This window comes from Cucumis sativus, chromosome 1, assembly GCF_000004075.3.
Source record: "Cucumis sativus cultivar 9930 chromosome 1, Cucumber_9930_V3, whole genome shotgun sequence".
Lineage (NCBI taxonomy): Eukaryota > Viridiplantae > Streptophyta > Magnoliopsida > Cucurbitales > Cucurbitaceae > Cucumis > Cucumis sativus.
The window spans coordinates 13,797,214-13,814,321 of record NC_026655.2 but is presented as its reverse complement, the minus strand read 5'-3'; the positions used below and the strand labels follow the sequence as shown (position 1 = coordinate 13,814,321).

Below are 17,108 nucleotides of genomic sequence, written 5' to 3'. Positions count from 1 at the left end.
TATGCACATAAAATGGAGGACATGAAGAAGATGATAGAGGGTATGAGTTGGCGACACAGAGAGTCGTGATCACTTGGTGTACGTGTTATTCAACATTTAATGTGGTATTATTTTCCATTTGCGATATTCTAATTACTGTACTTTTATGTCATTTGTAGGTTTGACATCCTTTTTTGGTGTCTCTGACTAACTAATAGGAGATAGGTGTATGCTTTTTTTAATTTAATTTTCTGGTGCATTTTTAACAATAGCAAAATAAATTAAAATATTTACAAGCTATAACAAAATTTTAAATTCTATCAATGATAGTCTTCTATCACTATAACATATCAATGACTTTCAGTGATACAATTTGCTATAGGTTGTAAATATTTTATAAATTTTGCTATTTGTGAAAATTCCCTTAATTGTTTTGTACATTTTAAACATTTTGAACATTAATGTAATTGTAATTTTTGTTATATATATTTCATATCTTGTGTCATATATTGTAATTTTTAAATTTTTATAATTTGTTACAACTTTTTTCTTGCCTTACAAAGCGAAATAAAAAACAATACCTCATGATAACAAAAAAAAAAAAAAAAAAAAAAGAAAAAAAAAGTTAAAACCTTTATCTCGACACATGACTGGCGTCAGGATCAGGAGTTTCTCCGACGTTTGTGGAGGATGTCGGGAAAACTGTATCCTGATGCGACATTGAAATTACTTTATCCTTGACGCACTAAAATGATGTTGGGACAACGTTTCCCTATGCACTGCAATGACGTCGGGTGTAATAAAAAGCCATTGTCGTTTACATGTCAGAATCTGTTGCATCAAGTTTAATCCTATACCGACGATGTCTATGTTGACATCGACCGAAGTTTTCCCTACGAACTTTTACCGACATTCTTCTAGATCCAAGAATCGATGTCGGCAATACTTTGGTCGACACAATATGAGTTTTCTTCAATTGTTTGCTGCATTGGGAGAACCTTATTTTCTTGTAGTGTAATAAATCCATCCCAATTTAAAAAATAATTGAATATCAGTTGATTGATGTTAGACCCAGTAGCAGATCCAAAATTTGTTGATGGAGTTTCACAATACAGTAAAAATAATCTGAAAAACATTGTTAGAATTCGCTACAAGAAAAATGGCATTCCATGACATTTAAAAGCTATCAGATTTAAAATTCTTGACAATTTTTTGTAGTAATTATATTGCTTGTAAAAGTATGGTTATCTATGACAAATTGAAAAACAGTGACAATAAGTATTTTCATGACGAAAAATAAATGTCACATATCCAATAGTATTGACAAATAATAAATATCATTGTTTAATAAGAAATTTTGAGACAAATCATAAATTGTCACATCATTTAGTAAATTAATGATGAAAAATACAAATAATTGAATTTGGTACTACTTAAAAATTGACCTGTGTCCCAAATTAAAATTGATGACGTTAAATAGCAAATTTTGATAATGTCACGTGTTTACATTATGATCGTTGGACCAAGTTAACTATTTTGTTCCAATTAAATATTATTTACTTGGGCTAAAGTTCATTGAGTTTAAAAATAAGCTTAATTTAGTACAAAGGCGAAATATGACCAAAATTCCTATGGTTAAGCCCATGGACCAACCAGGCTCAATCCTATAAAACACACTAGAGAACTTTATAATTAGATAAGTTCTTTATAATTAGATAAGTTCTCTTCATTTGTGGGGTTGTAAAATTTCTTACTCCAGAAGGTCTAGAGAGAATTCTCCCAAGAGCTAGAAAACTTCTTAACTCCTGAAGTTAACCACCCTCGAAGATTGAAAAAGCTCCCTTGAAGATACAAGCTTTCTTCCAAGACTCCAACTTCAAGAACATCATGTACTCTGCTTCCTTAGATCAAGCGTAACTATCTAATCAAGAGAGAACCAGAGAATTAAATACTATAATCGAACCACATTGCATCAAATTAACATAAATACAACAACCATAAGTTCAACACCACGAATTGAATTTCTACGAAAATTTCGTGTGAACAAAAAATATTTTATATCTTATGACAGTTAGTTATTGTCATCGTTCACACTTATTCAAGTAATTATTTGTAATTTTACAATTGTTATGAAATGTCACTAATTTATATAATTTGACATGTTTTGCTTGTCAAGAACATACCCAACATGACTTCCATTGAATGTCAAGAAGAAACCTAGCATGACTATCATTTAATGTCAATAACATGCCTAACATGACTATAATTGAATGTTTGACAATTTTTTTAAAAATCAAATGTTATATAGTCATGTATTACCACATTTTTTTTATAAGAAAATATATTAATCGAAGCTTGTTGTTTCTTGCAGCCCTGTCATTACACAAACCAATCCAATTACAAAGTACTTCTAATTACTTACCCATATGGAAACAAACAGTGAAAACTTTAATATATATACGTTATCATACACTCTATAATATTTGTACAAAAAGTTTGACTAATAACAATTTTTGGTAAAGAGTTTACAAGACTCTACAGGTAGTAAAGTATGATAGGTACATCCGCAATCTAAGTTTTAAATCCTACAAAGGGAATAGTAGAGTTGAACTCAATAAGAGTGCTACCATGACTTCATTACTCCAATAGATTCTTGCAAAACCTAATAGTCACAGTCATTGTTCTTTTCCAAAAAAAAAGAAAAAAAAATTGATGTCATAATGAACACCAAAGACTATGCGTACTTGAAATGTTGATTAAGTGGTTGCTTTAGTTACAAAACACTAACTTACTAACCTATACCTATATTAGTCAACGAAAGTCTATGTACACAACCCAAAACATACACTATGACCTTTTCAAGTTAAACGATACCACACATGCAAATAACGAAGACAACATACAACAATACATGTTGTATCTCATAAGTTCGACATCATTTTTTTTCTTATAGTAATTGATTCTTCCCTTATTTTCTTATTTGGAGGGGGGGAGGGTTAGTAAAACTTTCATGTACGTAGAAAAATCATGTACATATTGGCCACAACCAAGTTGCTTGATCCCCCAAAAAAATAGGTTCTTTCAACCCAGACTTAGACTTCAACAATGATTAGGTCTTCCTAAGATAAAATATAAATACACACATTAATCTCCAATATATCACTACAGTAAAAATATATAAATGTCAGACAAGAACTAGGAACTTACCACCGTGTTCTTTTAGTTCCTCCAAAAAATGTGTGAATTGATCAGTATATATGTGTCGTTCGTCTTCAAAACATAACTTACACCAAAATAGGTAACATAATAGTTCAAAAAAATAATAAGTATCTAATGCTAAGCAAAATATACGTGCGAGCCTATAAACTCAGTCCATTCAGACCTTATACAGTCGATGTCATCTTGTGTGTAACTACAAGGTGAACCTTTCATCTATAGACACTAAAGTGGGTGTAAATGAGTGTCATTCTTAATAAACTACATGATGATAGTTTTAAAATTGTTATGCTTAACTATGTCTATGATTGAAGTACTTTTTGACAAAATTATATAATGCATAAACCGTATGACATAATAATTGCATTCAACCGCTCCTAGTTTCTTAGGACATTGTGCATACACGCAAAAAATCATACGTATGTTAAAAATAATAAATAATTTACCACTATTCTAACAACGATATTCACATACCTTCACAACATTACAACTAGGTTTTTTCTTCTTTGAGATGTTGAACGACCTATAAAAGAATATTGGAATGTTCTCTACTTAAAGTAGTGACATACACAAAAAAGAAATTAATGAAATAAGTAAGCATCATATACATTTCAATTGAAGGGATAAAATCCCTATGGCAGCGAAAGATTTTACAGAACCATTCCTCAAATTAATTTAGAAATCTTAAAATACAAGTACATTGACAAAACTTATAATCAAAATTCTAAATAAAAGCTAAGCATGTTTTTTTATTTAAAAGATACAAAGAATGTACTTTCGTTGATGTCTCTGAATCTGCAAACCACCAAATTGGGACACCACCCGTCGGAGACCTTCCTATCTTCTGAGATGAGATTGGTTTGTGGGAACTAATTGGGATGGGAAAAAGTTTAGAGGTAGTTGAGTGAAACTTTTTCTTTTTGCAGAGCAAAAGCCTTGGCTTTCATATTTAGTTCATTCTATAAGTATTTTTTGTTTTTTCTTCTGGCAGGGCCATATATAGTAGAAAGCCCCAGCTGAAACCATCTGCTTCCATAATGTTGATCGAAACTAAAAAATAACCTTCTATGTAGTTTTGAATTTTGTGTTTTGTATCATCCCACATTACAATGATCCCTCCAGATCTACCCTCTGCTTTTTTATAGACCCAATTAATGCTAATTAAGCTCCATAGAGATTTGATGTACAGATTGTTGACAACATCAAGTTTAGTTTCAATAAGACATACAACATTAGGACAGTAAAAGGAAATATCATGTTTTATTTGGACTCGTTTTTGGGCCGAGCCTAAGCCTCTAACATTCCATGACATGACTTTCACGGAGAACCTACTGTCCCATGTGGCTCATTGCCAAATTCAAATACATTTTTGGAAGAGCTAGGAATGTTATCAAAAACAGTAAGTTTCAAATTGTTCTCTTGTAGCCATGTAACTAGTTTTTCTTTGAAGATGTTTTGACTGATGTCACTTTTGCCATGATATTATGTTTGGCCTATGTATGGATATGGACGGTTTAGTATATGAGTGTGGTACCAAAGAGGAAAAATTTAGAAATTAATAAGCTTGGAGATTGTTTGATTTTTTTACTGTTTATAAGTATTTCTAATCGTAAATACTTATTCTAATATTTAGAAAGTCTCTATGTAAACATAAAAGATGGAGGTCAATTATCGTTTTATATTTATATATTAGACTTTAGATTAAGTAAAAAATATTTTTGAACATTGAAAATTTATCTAATATATTTTTGTTTCATTAATTTTATGTCTAATGCAATTGATGATAAAAGATAACATTTTATAAATATATACTTGACAACTATATTATGAAGTTGGAGAATTGATTGTTTTTATAAACCTTCAAATATATATGCAGTTGTATTAAATTTTTAGCAGAACTCTAAGTATTTTGTTTTTTTTTTTACCTCAAAACTATTATGCTAGCTCTTAAAGTCTATCCTTTCCTAATACCATTTCCTTTTGATTATAGTCCATTTGTCTTAGTTTGCATTATTGCTGGTATAATCGCATGATACCGGTTTAATGAAACTGCAGCTATGTCTATGGTGGATTTTCACTTCTAGAATTTTTAAAGAGTGGTGTCTATGAGCAATCGAAGTACAACACAACTAGTTAAGGTATTGTTAGAAGTTTGAAAATTTTCACTCGCTTATGTTATTGAACTTACAGAGTAGTGTCTTTGAGGATATTTTTTATTCATTGGAGGAGGGACATTATACACACTTGCACATGGTCAATTGCTATAGATGAAGTGCATTGAATTTTTGCAACCGTATCATTAGAAAAGTTGAGTTTCTCGCATATTTTTTCATCTTACATTTTTTTTTGTTGCATTCTTTTACTAATGTTTTACAAAAGATGGATATGGGCTTAGTAAGGAGTGACCATACCTTTAATCCGATTAAAATGAAAGTACACAGAGATCCTAAGTTTTGTTTCTATTTCATGGACATAATTCTATTATCAAAGTTCTTAGAATTAGAAGTTAAAGTTCTTGGTTTTAATGCTATTCTTATTTTCTTTGTAGATTTCAAGGAGCTGAGTATACCAATTGGTGAGACTTTGAACAATTTGGAGGTATCTAAGAGTGTTGCGGTGCTTAGAGGAGGGTGATGTCTCTGTTTCTTATTATTACATATACTTTGTGTTTTATTATTAAGAACGATGTTCATAACTCGTTTTGTAATATGAATAAGAACGATATGTTTGTATGTTGTAAGTATGTAATGACCAACTATATATATGTGTGTTCAATGATATATATGCAATTTTTTAGTTATTTGATTAAAAGTTTGGGTTGATTCAAAAAATGTAAATAGTTTAATTGATCATGTTGTATACCATTGTTGGACTTCAAAACAGGTGAAATATAATTATATGGATATTTCAAATTGTACGATTTTTCATTTGAAAGAAAAAAAAAGTCTTGATATGCATAAACAAATTCTTGACGTTTATAAATTGTCAAGTATAATTTTATTTGACATGTAAAAACTGTCAAGCAAAAACTCTCTTATTCTTGACAATGAATTACCTGACACTGAATTACTTGACGTGTAAAAAGCGTCAAATAAATCAATACTTGACAGGTAAAAAGCGTCAAGTATTGCCAGTTTTGTAGTACTGCCAAGCCCTTGTCTCAACGCTTAGATAACCTCTTTGGAGGTTATCTCACCTAGCCATTTCTTTAGAGGTTAGGTTCAGTACTTTGGCAGCCTACTTCATGTCCAATGCCTAACTTTATAGGTTATTGACCTTCACTTTATTGTCCATTGACACTCCTTGGGAGGTTTTTTAGCTTTCCTTTGCCGTCCACATAACCTTTAAATGCCTAATGTGTCTCTTCTTGACACTTAGTCAAAATTTCCAACTTTTCTCATTCTCTTAAATCTAGACATTGAATTCTTAAGCTTTTTCGTATTTATTCTCTTTTCCTATAAATTTTATTTTCTCTTATCTTTGCCTTAAATTCCAAGGATTTAAGAAATTTTAGGGTTTCACACTTAATTAATAGCAATTGAATTCATACAAATAGATATGATATTTAATATAATATGCTATTTTGAAACGAAAAGCAACTTTTAAAAGTCATAGTTATAATCTAAGATTTGAAAATTAAAAACAACTATTAAACTTGTTTAAATATTCAAACAAACTACTAAATCTCAACATCTTAAAAAAAAAAAAAAAAGAAGTTAGGATAGGAAAGAAGAGATTATAAAAATTAGAAATTAATTAGATTCGTATAAGTATATAAATTGAATTAATTACATTGCATTCGTAATTATAATTAGACATGTATCTAACCAATTAATTACCGTTTTATAAAGGCAAATATTGAAATAATTACACTGCAGTGACAACGAAGACATTTTAGTACTGTAAAATGTATGATACGCGCGTAATATACATAGATTTTGCTAAAATTCAAAAGAGTACCGTGCATTTGCCACATATCAAAATGAAACTTAAATTGGTGCTATATACTTCATTTTCCCTTTGTTCATCTTCAAATTAAGGTTGTACACATGCTTTTTATGTTGTATCTTTTGATGAATGGAAATGATACGAGAGATTTATATGACATTTTATTATATTTGTAAATATTTTTAATCATTTCATTATTATTTGAAGTAATTTTTTATTGGTTTTTTTTTTTTTTTTTTGTTTGCAGAATTTAAAACGTAAAAATTACCCTCAATTACAATATGGTTTATATTTGTGGAAAAGTTAGTAGTTAAATTGATTAAGATTTTAAAAATGAGTATTGAATGAGAACTTGTTAAATGACGTTTAAGATATAGAAAAGGTTATGTTTTCTAATTTTTTAAAATTTAAAAGCGATGGTGGAAAATGAATTGCAAGTGGAGAGTTGATTATTTTTATATGAAATACATAACTTTAGAAAGTTTCATATCCGTTTGTCCACAAAATTCTTTATTAAGATTTAAGTTTGCAAAGAGTAAGGACACGTGTTTCCAGTTTGTTAACCAAAATAAGAATACCTTAAAATTTGAATGTTTGGTGTCAAAATAGGAAGTGTGGAATTTTCAACCATTCAATTTTATTGCGCAATTAACGGAATTGTTTTGTTTCTATCCCAAATCCCAAAGCATTTCACTCAAACCCATTCGAAAATATCAACTTCCTTTATTATATACTTTATTACCAATCTTATGATTCAACTTGTAAATTTCAAACTCCTAAACTACTCAACTTTTGGTTTGCCTTACATTGACACCTTTTTTGGATTCATCCAATATTGATTATATTAGTTATTCAATAGAAACTAAGGCATGTTATATGTTATTTATTTAATTTGTTTAATTTTAATTTTACCTCTCGTTATTGCAATGGTGATGCTAGCTGTCCATGAGCACACCAAACCCATCAGCCAAGTCTCTATATGGAGGAGAGTGACTCCCTCTCATTGAATGGGCTTCCACATCCAACATTTTCTTCATTCATTTATTCTTTTTTCATGATTTTGTTTGTTCCAAGGCTTCACCAATCTTGAACCAATCTCAATTTCATTTTATTGGATCGAGTACCCATTTACACTTTACAAAATTTTATACTATTTTTCATAATATGCAGTTTCATTTTAAAACCAATTGACAATAAAAAAAGTAATTCATTTATCTTAAAAGGAGTCTGGGCTCCTTTAGTTTTTTGAATGTGAAATTCTTAACATCTCAACACAAGAGAATTCAAATTTGTAGGAAACTAAGTTGAATACACTCTGATACTTATGTTATAGTACACGGAGCATTTAGTTCTACTAAGCACTAAAAATATTGTTTACTTTTCTTCATGTCGGTGGAATCAAACTATTTATAGAGCACGTTGTTCAACTTTTATTTAAGAAAAGTGTGAATCAACCATGTAAATGTTACGTAGATTTAGCCTTAACTTGCAAGCTTATTTTGGAGCTCAATTAAATTACCATTCTTTTGGTGAAATGAAGTAATCAACTTGGATAGGCCGACCTAAAACTCAAAGCCCTTGCTTCCTCTTTCAAGAAGCTTGGACTCTCAAGGTATCCTTTAGAGCTTGATCCCTTGTACTACCCCCTCAACAAACTATGATCTTTTGGTGTCTCAAAACTCTAAACAAGTTTTAAATTCTACATTCACCTATTAACTTTGTTGGTTGTATTATTCACTCTCTATGTATCAATGCTTTTAAAAGTGAAGCCATGTTTTGAAAATATAAAAAAGAATGATAATGGAAAAATTCGTGAATAGTTTTAGATATTATTGTTTGAAAAACTAAACAAAATATATAAGGTGCTATATATAAATTGACCAATCAATATGTAGTATATAAATAATATGTTTTCACATCTAGATAGAGTTACAAAGTATGGAATTGCTACTAAAAAAAGAGAGATTTCACAGCCCGAGGTCAAGACTGAATCAAGGTACAATCACATATAAGAGATGAAAAACAAAATACATAAAATAACATAAAACTTACACAACTCAAGAACAAAATGTTTTAGGAGAAATTGCTATAAAGCATATAATTAGTCCCAAATCACTTAGAACAACATATAATATGATTGACCACATTTAGCCAGCAATGTTATAAGGTTGTTCCATGATTGTTTACGGATCAAGCTGGGCATACATTGAGTTTCATCGATGCAAAATGCTTCTTAGAAGTTGTTTGTTGCATGGTATATATAAAGTCTTTCTTTGACGAGGTTAGTTGTGTGGGCAGTATAATTTATGTCGACACACATTCAAATGCATGAGCAAAGGCTCTCTCAACAGACTTCTACGCCTGCAAAAAATAAAAAAAAAACATTGCCTTAACATGCATTATTATCCTAATTAAATTAAACTAGTGTTAAGGAAAAACTCAAACCTTTTGAAGCTTCCATACCATGTCATTCTCCACCCAAACACGATATGGATCACTACTAGTGTTGACCCGCTATTCTTTAGACTTAGAACCGGGTTATGAGATTCGACAACTGAAGAATTTGAAAGAGAAAGAGGGAGGAAATTTTGAGGTTGGACTTAGGGTTGAGAGTTGGAGAGAGCAAACAATTTTCGGTGAGTTTTCTTTTTAATTTTTAGAAAAATAAACTTAAATTTGTCAAAAACAAATTCTCCATTTGAAAAATAATCTTTAAACAGACCAATTACATATAACTATTGCAAGTCTAGACTCACCAAAGCCCAACACCTTACATTTCATTAAGGGATAGTTGCAAATTTAGCAATTAAATTCAAATTAATTAAGTATATAGCACAATTTTAAAAAATTTGCAAATATAGCAAAATTTGTCAAATTCTGTCAATGATATAAGTTTATCACTGATAGACCATGTTGCAAATATTGGTCTATCACTGATATACCATATAAAATCTATCAGCGATACAAGTCTATCAGTGATAGTTTTGCTATATTTGCAATTTTTTAAAAATGTTGCTATTTCCTTAATTATTATTGCTAAAATAGTCATTCATTCAAATTTCCCTTTCATTAACTCCTAGTGAGCTTGGTGACATCACCATGAACTTTGACTTAACGCACTACTATGTTAGTGGAATTATGCAACAACACACTTTCTCTTAGTAGGCTTAGTGTCATCAACATGAGCCTTGACATAACCTGCCAAGCCTCATTAGAATATCCTATCAAATGTTGGATTTTTCCACTAACTTTAGTCAAAGGGTAAAATGATCATTTGGCCATTTAAGTCAAAGAGTCTTTGAATTTTCAAAAAAAAAAAATTAACATTTTGACTTTTTATCATTTTGTCTGTCCTGATTAATTCCGCTCTCCCAAGCATGAATCGACATTCATTTTTATCAAATTCAAATCACATTTGGATATAGTGCATGTTAAAGTTTGACTTTTCAATGCAAAAAGTCAACCCTTTGACTTTTTACAAAATTTATCATTTTCATCATTTTTTGAGCTTTTGAATATGAATCTACATTCATATTTTTCATATATAAATCATATCAAAATATAGAGCTCTATCTCTAAACTAATAACCGACTACTATATCACATATACTTATCAGTTTCTCTCTCCTTACATGATTTAAACTATTTGAACTAATCAACATAGTTCTAAGTTAATTTCATATGAGTTAGCACGAAAACCTCATGGACCTATAGATCATGGACTCCAAGGATTTGATATTAACAGGCTAAACCCTTTTAAACTAAACTAATCAAAATTTGTTAATAAATGGGTCATTCCACTAAAGTCTCGTGGTTGCACTTCCCTCACTATAGATATATTTGTGTCAATTTGATGTAACCATAATTTGTAAGTTATTCCTTCATAGTTTGTTTGTAACCTTGATTGGGTAAAAATACCATTTTACCCCTAGATTACATCTTGATCCTTAAGTCCCACTGATCAGTTATTGAATAATTTTTAAGGTCCAATCCTATAAATTGAATTTCCTCTCGGACCAATGAGAGAGTTTTGCCCCTTGTTTAAGACGTAAATTTAGTGCTCAAGGGAACATCCTATTTACTAACTCTATAATGGGTAAAGTGAATTTTTTCTTGCACCGTATGTCCACAGCTATCCCACCTGGTCTTACCCTTTGAAATGTGAGGCTTATATTGTAAACCTAGAACCCTAAGGAACATAGATTTTTTTTTTAAAGATCTTGAAAGGATTTTGATTTTAAGTGATGTTAACACAAAGAAGTAGACTTGATAAGTGTGTTTTGAAGGGTAAAAAAATGGAAGATTAAGTGGTTGTGGTTTAAAAGCTAAGGAGAAATTAAGTTGAATGAGGGAAAATTTTGGCTAAGTATCAAAGAATAGTACATTTGTCATCATGGAGATATGTCTAGGCATTTGGGTTAGCTTGGCAAAATAGCTATAGAGGTTAGAAAGGGTTTTGAGTGTTTAAGGTTGGCGAGAAAGAAGGATCATAAAGGTTAGGCGTTTTAGCTAATTTCAGCAAGGAGTTTCTCACAACTCACTTGGACATTTTAACTCAAATTTACCCTAAAAGTTCAGAAATTGTGTGTAGTTTATTGAGGAAGGCTACCAGACATTTTGGATACGAGAAATTTGTCGTTTTGGATAAGAGAAGGCGAGAAGGTCAATTTTCAGGTGAATCTGAGCAAGGTGCATAATCAGAAGGCTATAGAACTCATTGTTTGACGTTTTGCTCTAACATTTTAAGGTAAAAAAGTTAAATCATCTTGGAGAAACTTTGTAGAAGTGTTGTCAAAAGAGTTATGAATTTTAAGTTATTATTTTTTCCCAATGGGGTTATGTAGTCTGGGTAAGGAATTAGGCGAGATGGTCACGGAGGCTAGCTTTGTGTTTTAGACAACTATGTAGCATGATTAAGGTACTCGGTTTAAGGAGTAAGTGAAGTGTCAAAGCCTTGTTAGCATGCATTTTAAGGTATAAAGTAAGCATGAGGTGTCTTAATAAGATTTAAGATGGATTTAAGCAAGGATGAGGTGTCAACTTGTACTCATGCAAGGAACTCTATATGGTCAGTAGGTGCTCGGAGCGGGGTGTGACATATATGGCCAACGTTGTTGAATTGTCCTCACCTAAGCTTATCTAAGAATAATCTCATGTGAAAAGAAGTTCATAGTTAGCTTAGAATTAAGATTAAGTTACCAAGGTCATCGGTAATCGAAATAGTGTTTTATATAGTCAATGATGTTATAATGTGAAAGTGACTATTCATGGTTAAAGTATTACTCTTTATACATAGGATATTCCTACTTTCATATCTCCACATGAATGATTCAAGATCACATCGTTTATACTAACTACAAAGGAGGCCACATCTACAGTGTCTTTAGACTAAGGTGTTCAATCTTATCCATATACTATAGACCATTTAGACTATATACTCAAACTTGATCCACGTTTATGTATTTACATATAAAATTCAAGTTTACTCAAGATTGTCTTAAGACCTTAGTTTAATGGATTCAAGATTATATTATTCAATTTCACCAATAATTCCTCAATAACAATTTTATTGAATATAATATGATTTTAAACTACAAACTATGAGTTTTAAGACATAAATTCCAACTGCCTTGGCCCACATTTTTCTTAAAATATGTTGATGTTTGTTTTCTTTTCTTTCTTTGTTTTGTTTTGTTTTGTTTTTCTTTTTCATTGACATAGACACAAAAAATTCTTGTATGATGTATGTTGAGGGTTTCTCCAGGGAAAACCCAAGCCCAAACTACCATTGGAACCATGCAACATAGATGCACACACGTATGAATGGAAGTTAAAATCTTTGAAGGTTGGGCCAATCAAGTTGAGCTGAATAAAACTAAAGAAAAAATATAGGGTAATTATAATTGATAACCATTTTAGTAATAATAATTAAGGATATAGTAACATTTAAAAAAATTGCAAATATAGCAAAACTGTTGTTGATAGACTTGTATCGATGATAGATTTGTATGATCTATCAATGATAGACCAATATCTACAACATAGTCTATCAGTGATAGACTTCTATTATTGATAGAATTTGACAAATTTTGTTATATTTACAATTTCTTTAAAATGCTGCTATATACTTAATTATTTTGCATGTAATGACTAAATTTGCAACTATTCAAAAAATATATAACCAATGACTAAAAACCTGCAACCTTGAGGACTAACGTGTTAGCACAACAATATAAGACACATATTCAAAGAATTAAAGTATATGTTATTAGAAGACAAACTATCTCCCTCGCCATTACTCTCAAAGGGTATAAGCAATGCTTTGAGCCGAACCAAACACCTTTTTTTTTTTTTTCTTTTTATAATTTAGACATTAAAATGTGTCTGGTCACAGGGGATTGATGGAGAGATGGAAATATATAATGTTTGATTAAGAAAACACATACATTTAATATTTGATTGTTGTTTTATGCAAAAACACAATGCGTAATTACATAAAAGAAAGAAAGAAAACAAGTCATTGAAAGTTAGGGTTTCTAATATACAAATAACAAGAAAAACACACTTTGAAGGAACGAGTACACACTCCTTTTGCTCCTCCTAAAAAGGCTAAATACACCAACCATTGCCATTGGGCAGCTTTTAGACAGAAAAAAACCAAACCTTTTTAGATTATATATTTCCTTTATGGATTTCTTGAAATTAGGAAACCAAATTAACCCAATGAATAACACATCCAAAAATCAAATGGAGCGTCTGATTTCTATCCATCATACAATGTTGATACCCCCAGCGATCTTCTTTCAACTTTTAAACTTTTAAATTATAGATGTGAATTAAGATGTGGAAATAGGGGAATCTTAACCAACCAAGAGGAAGCAAAACTAAAACTAGGGGAGAAGGCAAAAAGGAGAAGAAATATCATTTTTATTGAGACGGTGAAAAAACCAACTACCATTCAAATATTGAAGTAATGGAGTTTCAAGGTTTCCATGGAGAGTAAGAACAAAACGTGGAATTTAGGTACATAACTTAGGTGTTTGATTAAGGGAGAGTTGTCCTTTGGGTGCTAAATAGATGGCAAAGATAGGTGAATAATGCTTCCTAAGTTCGTGTAAATTGGGTTGGATGAGGAAGAAGAGGCTCAACTAGTGTTTTCCATTGTGATTATTTTAAAGAAAAATCTAATAAAGGAAATGGAAGAGAGATAATTAGAGAGAGAGGAGTGAAGGAAGAAAGAAAAAGATTAAAAAAAAAAAATTCCATGTCATATTGCCATATCAACATTTATAAGTTTTTTTTTATAAGTTTAAGCAGATTGAATACTGAAATTGATACAAAAGTTTAGGCTCAAGAGTTAAATTAAAATAATGAATTTGGAAGTTTAATATTATTTAAATTGATGTCTCTAAGTTTTAATAAATACAGTCACAAATTTAAGAATATATAAATGGATACTTTTTTACGTTTAATTTGTATTTTAAATTCTAAACTAATAATTATATTTAAACTTTTATCAATTTAAATTCTAAACTAATAATTATATTAATACTCTTAACTTGTTTTGTTTTTTTTGGAAGGTATTGTATTAATTAACAACCTCGTCACTCAAAAGAGTTTAAGCAAAATAAAATTGAATTATAGAGTATATAGTTTAAATCTCGGAATTGTAATAAAAGAGATTAACAACCTCATTACATTGGGTTTGAAAAAAATATTGTATGAAATATATAATTATTGTTAACTAATTTCTAAATTGTTATAATTATAAGTGAATCAATTTAATTAAATAATTAAATAAAATGAATGATTAGAATGGATGAATATATATAAGGTTTAAACAAAATATTACTTGAGAGCAGTCTAATTTGACTCATTCTTACAAATTTAAGAATTTAACGGACAAAATTAACTCACACATACACAATAAAAGGTATAAATTGAAACAGTTGTTGATGAATATGTAGGGTTCAAATTGATATCAAAATATGTAGGGTTCAAATTGATATCAAAATATGTAGGGTTCAAATTGATACCATTAGAGTTTATTAAAATAACACAATAATAAACCAAAGATTTAGAAGTCTAAATTGATATCTATTTTTAATTTGATCTTAGAAATTAGTTCGTGCGATCTTAAATTTAAAAGTATTGATGAATAAATTATAGAAGGAACAAATTTGGAATTTAGGTAAATAAAAACATAAGAAAGTTAAGAATACAGTAATCCATCGCCGTCAGCTCATCCAACTTTGATTTCTCTATAAAGAAATCTTGAAGGAGAGATGATTATTACCAACTCCAAAACCAAACCCTTTCATATTTATTAAGACATATTGTCTTCTTCTTCTTTCTCTTTCCATCTCTCACCAAATAAAACAAAATTCACAACTCAATGCTGCTAAGAGCCACCATTTCCAACACCAAAAAATTCTTCAGAAAAACCTTATGGAACTTCAAGTCTTTCTTCTCCAATACCTACCATAGGCTCCCCAAGGTGCCGCCGCCCTTCCCCGCTGTCTCCGAAATGGACAAAGAGTCCACCTTTCATTTCATTTCATCCCAAGAGGAGGTGCAAAATGGAAGCATTATGAAGAATAACAATCCCAATGCTGAAGTTCGTTTGTCAACATGCACGATGGGCGACAGCCAGAAGGAAAGAGTTGAGAAAAGTGAGGATAGAATGAAAACTGGAGCTACCCATCAAAGGAAAATGGAAGAAAATTTGGAATATTGTAGTTGGAAGAGAAGAATGTGTTTGGTTGCCAAGAACATGAAAGAGTTGGAAAAGTTAGACGCTAGAAATGTGGATCATGCTTTGGATATTGAAGAGATTCTTCATTATTATTCTCGTCTTACTTCTCCAACATTTCTTGAGATTGTGGATAAATTCTTCGTCGACATATTTACCGAATTTTCTGCTATTTCTTCCTCTCAACCAACTCAATTGACCTGAATTCACTGAGAAGATTCAATCTCTGACTTCAAAATCTACAGTTTATGTATACAAGCTTCAGTTATTCTGATTTGATGTGCCACCTATGAATTTTGATTGTGTGTGTTATTATGATTCATAAAGTTTTTAGTTTAATTTGAATGGTTATGAATGAATAATACATTATTGAATCATTTTTGTTACTGTGGTTTTATTTTAAATGAGTGTACTTAATGAGTTCATATGATATACTTTTTCTTTTCTTTTCTTACTTCTTTAAAAAGTACTTTTTTCTTTGGGGGGGGTTTGGAAATCAAGGTTGCTGTCGGCACCTAATCCGGAGGGTGAAATAATCGAAGTGCTTTTACTTTTCTAAGAAAGGAATCCAATTAATTAGATTAGAGGTGTAAGCCTTGGATTCTAAGTAATGTCTTACGTAACAGTTTTCTTTTAATTAAAATGGAGTTAGCTTATGCTACACCATTATTTTTTCTTCTAATTTTTTAAAAAGGTCTTAAGTAATCGTTGAAACAAGTATTTTATTTGTCTTTTCAATCTTTGTAATCAAGATATGACGTAGAAGTAGACTTGCATCTCATGTCCTACCAAGTCAAATACACTTCAATGTCTTGGTTAACATTCATCAACTGCTTACTTTACCCAAGTACATACAAATAAATGATGTTAGTGTGGTCGGAAGCGAATTTATTAAGGGGTAAGGGACGCATGCCCTTTGCATTCATTTTTGTATTTTAATATTAATTTGAAATGTCATATTACAATATATACTAAATTTAACTTCAATTTCACTAAATTTTGGTTCTCATGTACTCTAGATTGTGTGTTCGATTATTGTCTATTATAATTATTTTTACGATATAGTTTTTATTTCAAATATCAATAATTTTGTCATTAATTTCCTAAAAGGAATATAATTTTTTAAAAAGAGGAAAAAAACTCATCTAGATAAAACCCTAACTTATTTTCTAACCCATAACAAATGTTTATGAGAAAATGCAACAATGTCGGTG

The 17,108-nt window shown here is 30.2% G+C and overlaps 1 protein-coding gene across 1 annotated transcript; it reads left to right on the top strand.

The window, feature by feature from the left end:
• Positions 1–15,429: 15,429 nt before the first annotated feature.
• LOC105435550 lies at positions 15,430–16,298 on the top strand. The gene has a single exon (XM_011657203.2). It carries the CDS (start codon positions 15,538–15,540, stop codon positions 16,096–16,098), a length of 561 nt encoding a protein of 186 aa, XP_011655505.1. The 5' UTR covers positions 15,430–15,537; the 3' UTR covers positions 16,099–16,298.
• The last annotated feature ends 810 nt before the right edge of the window (positions 16,299–17,108 follow it).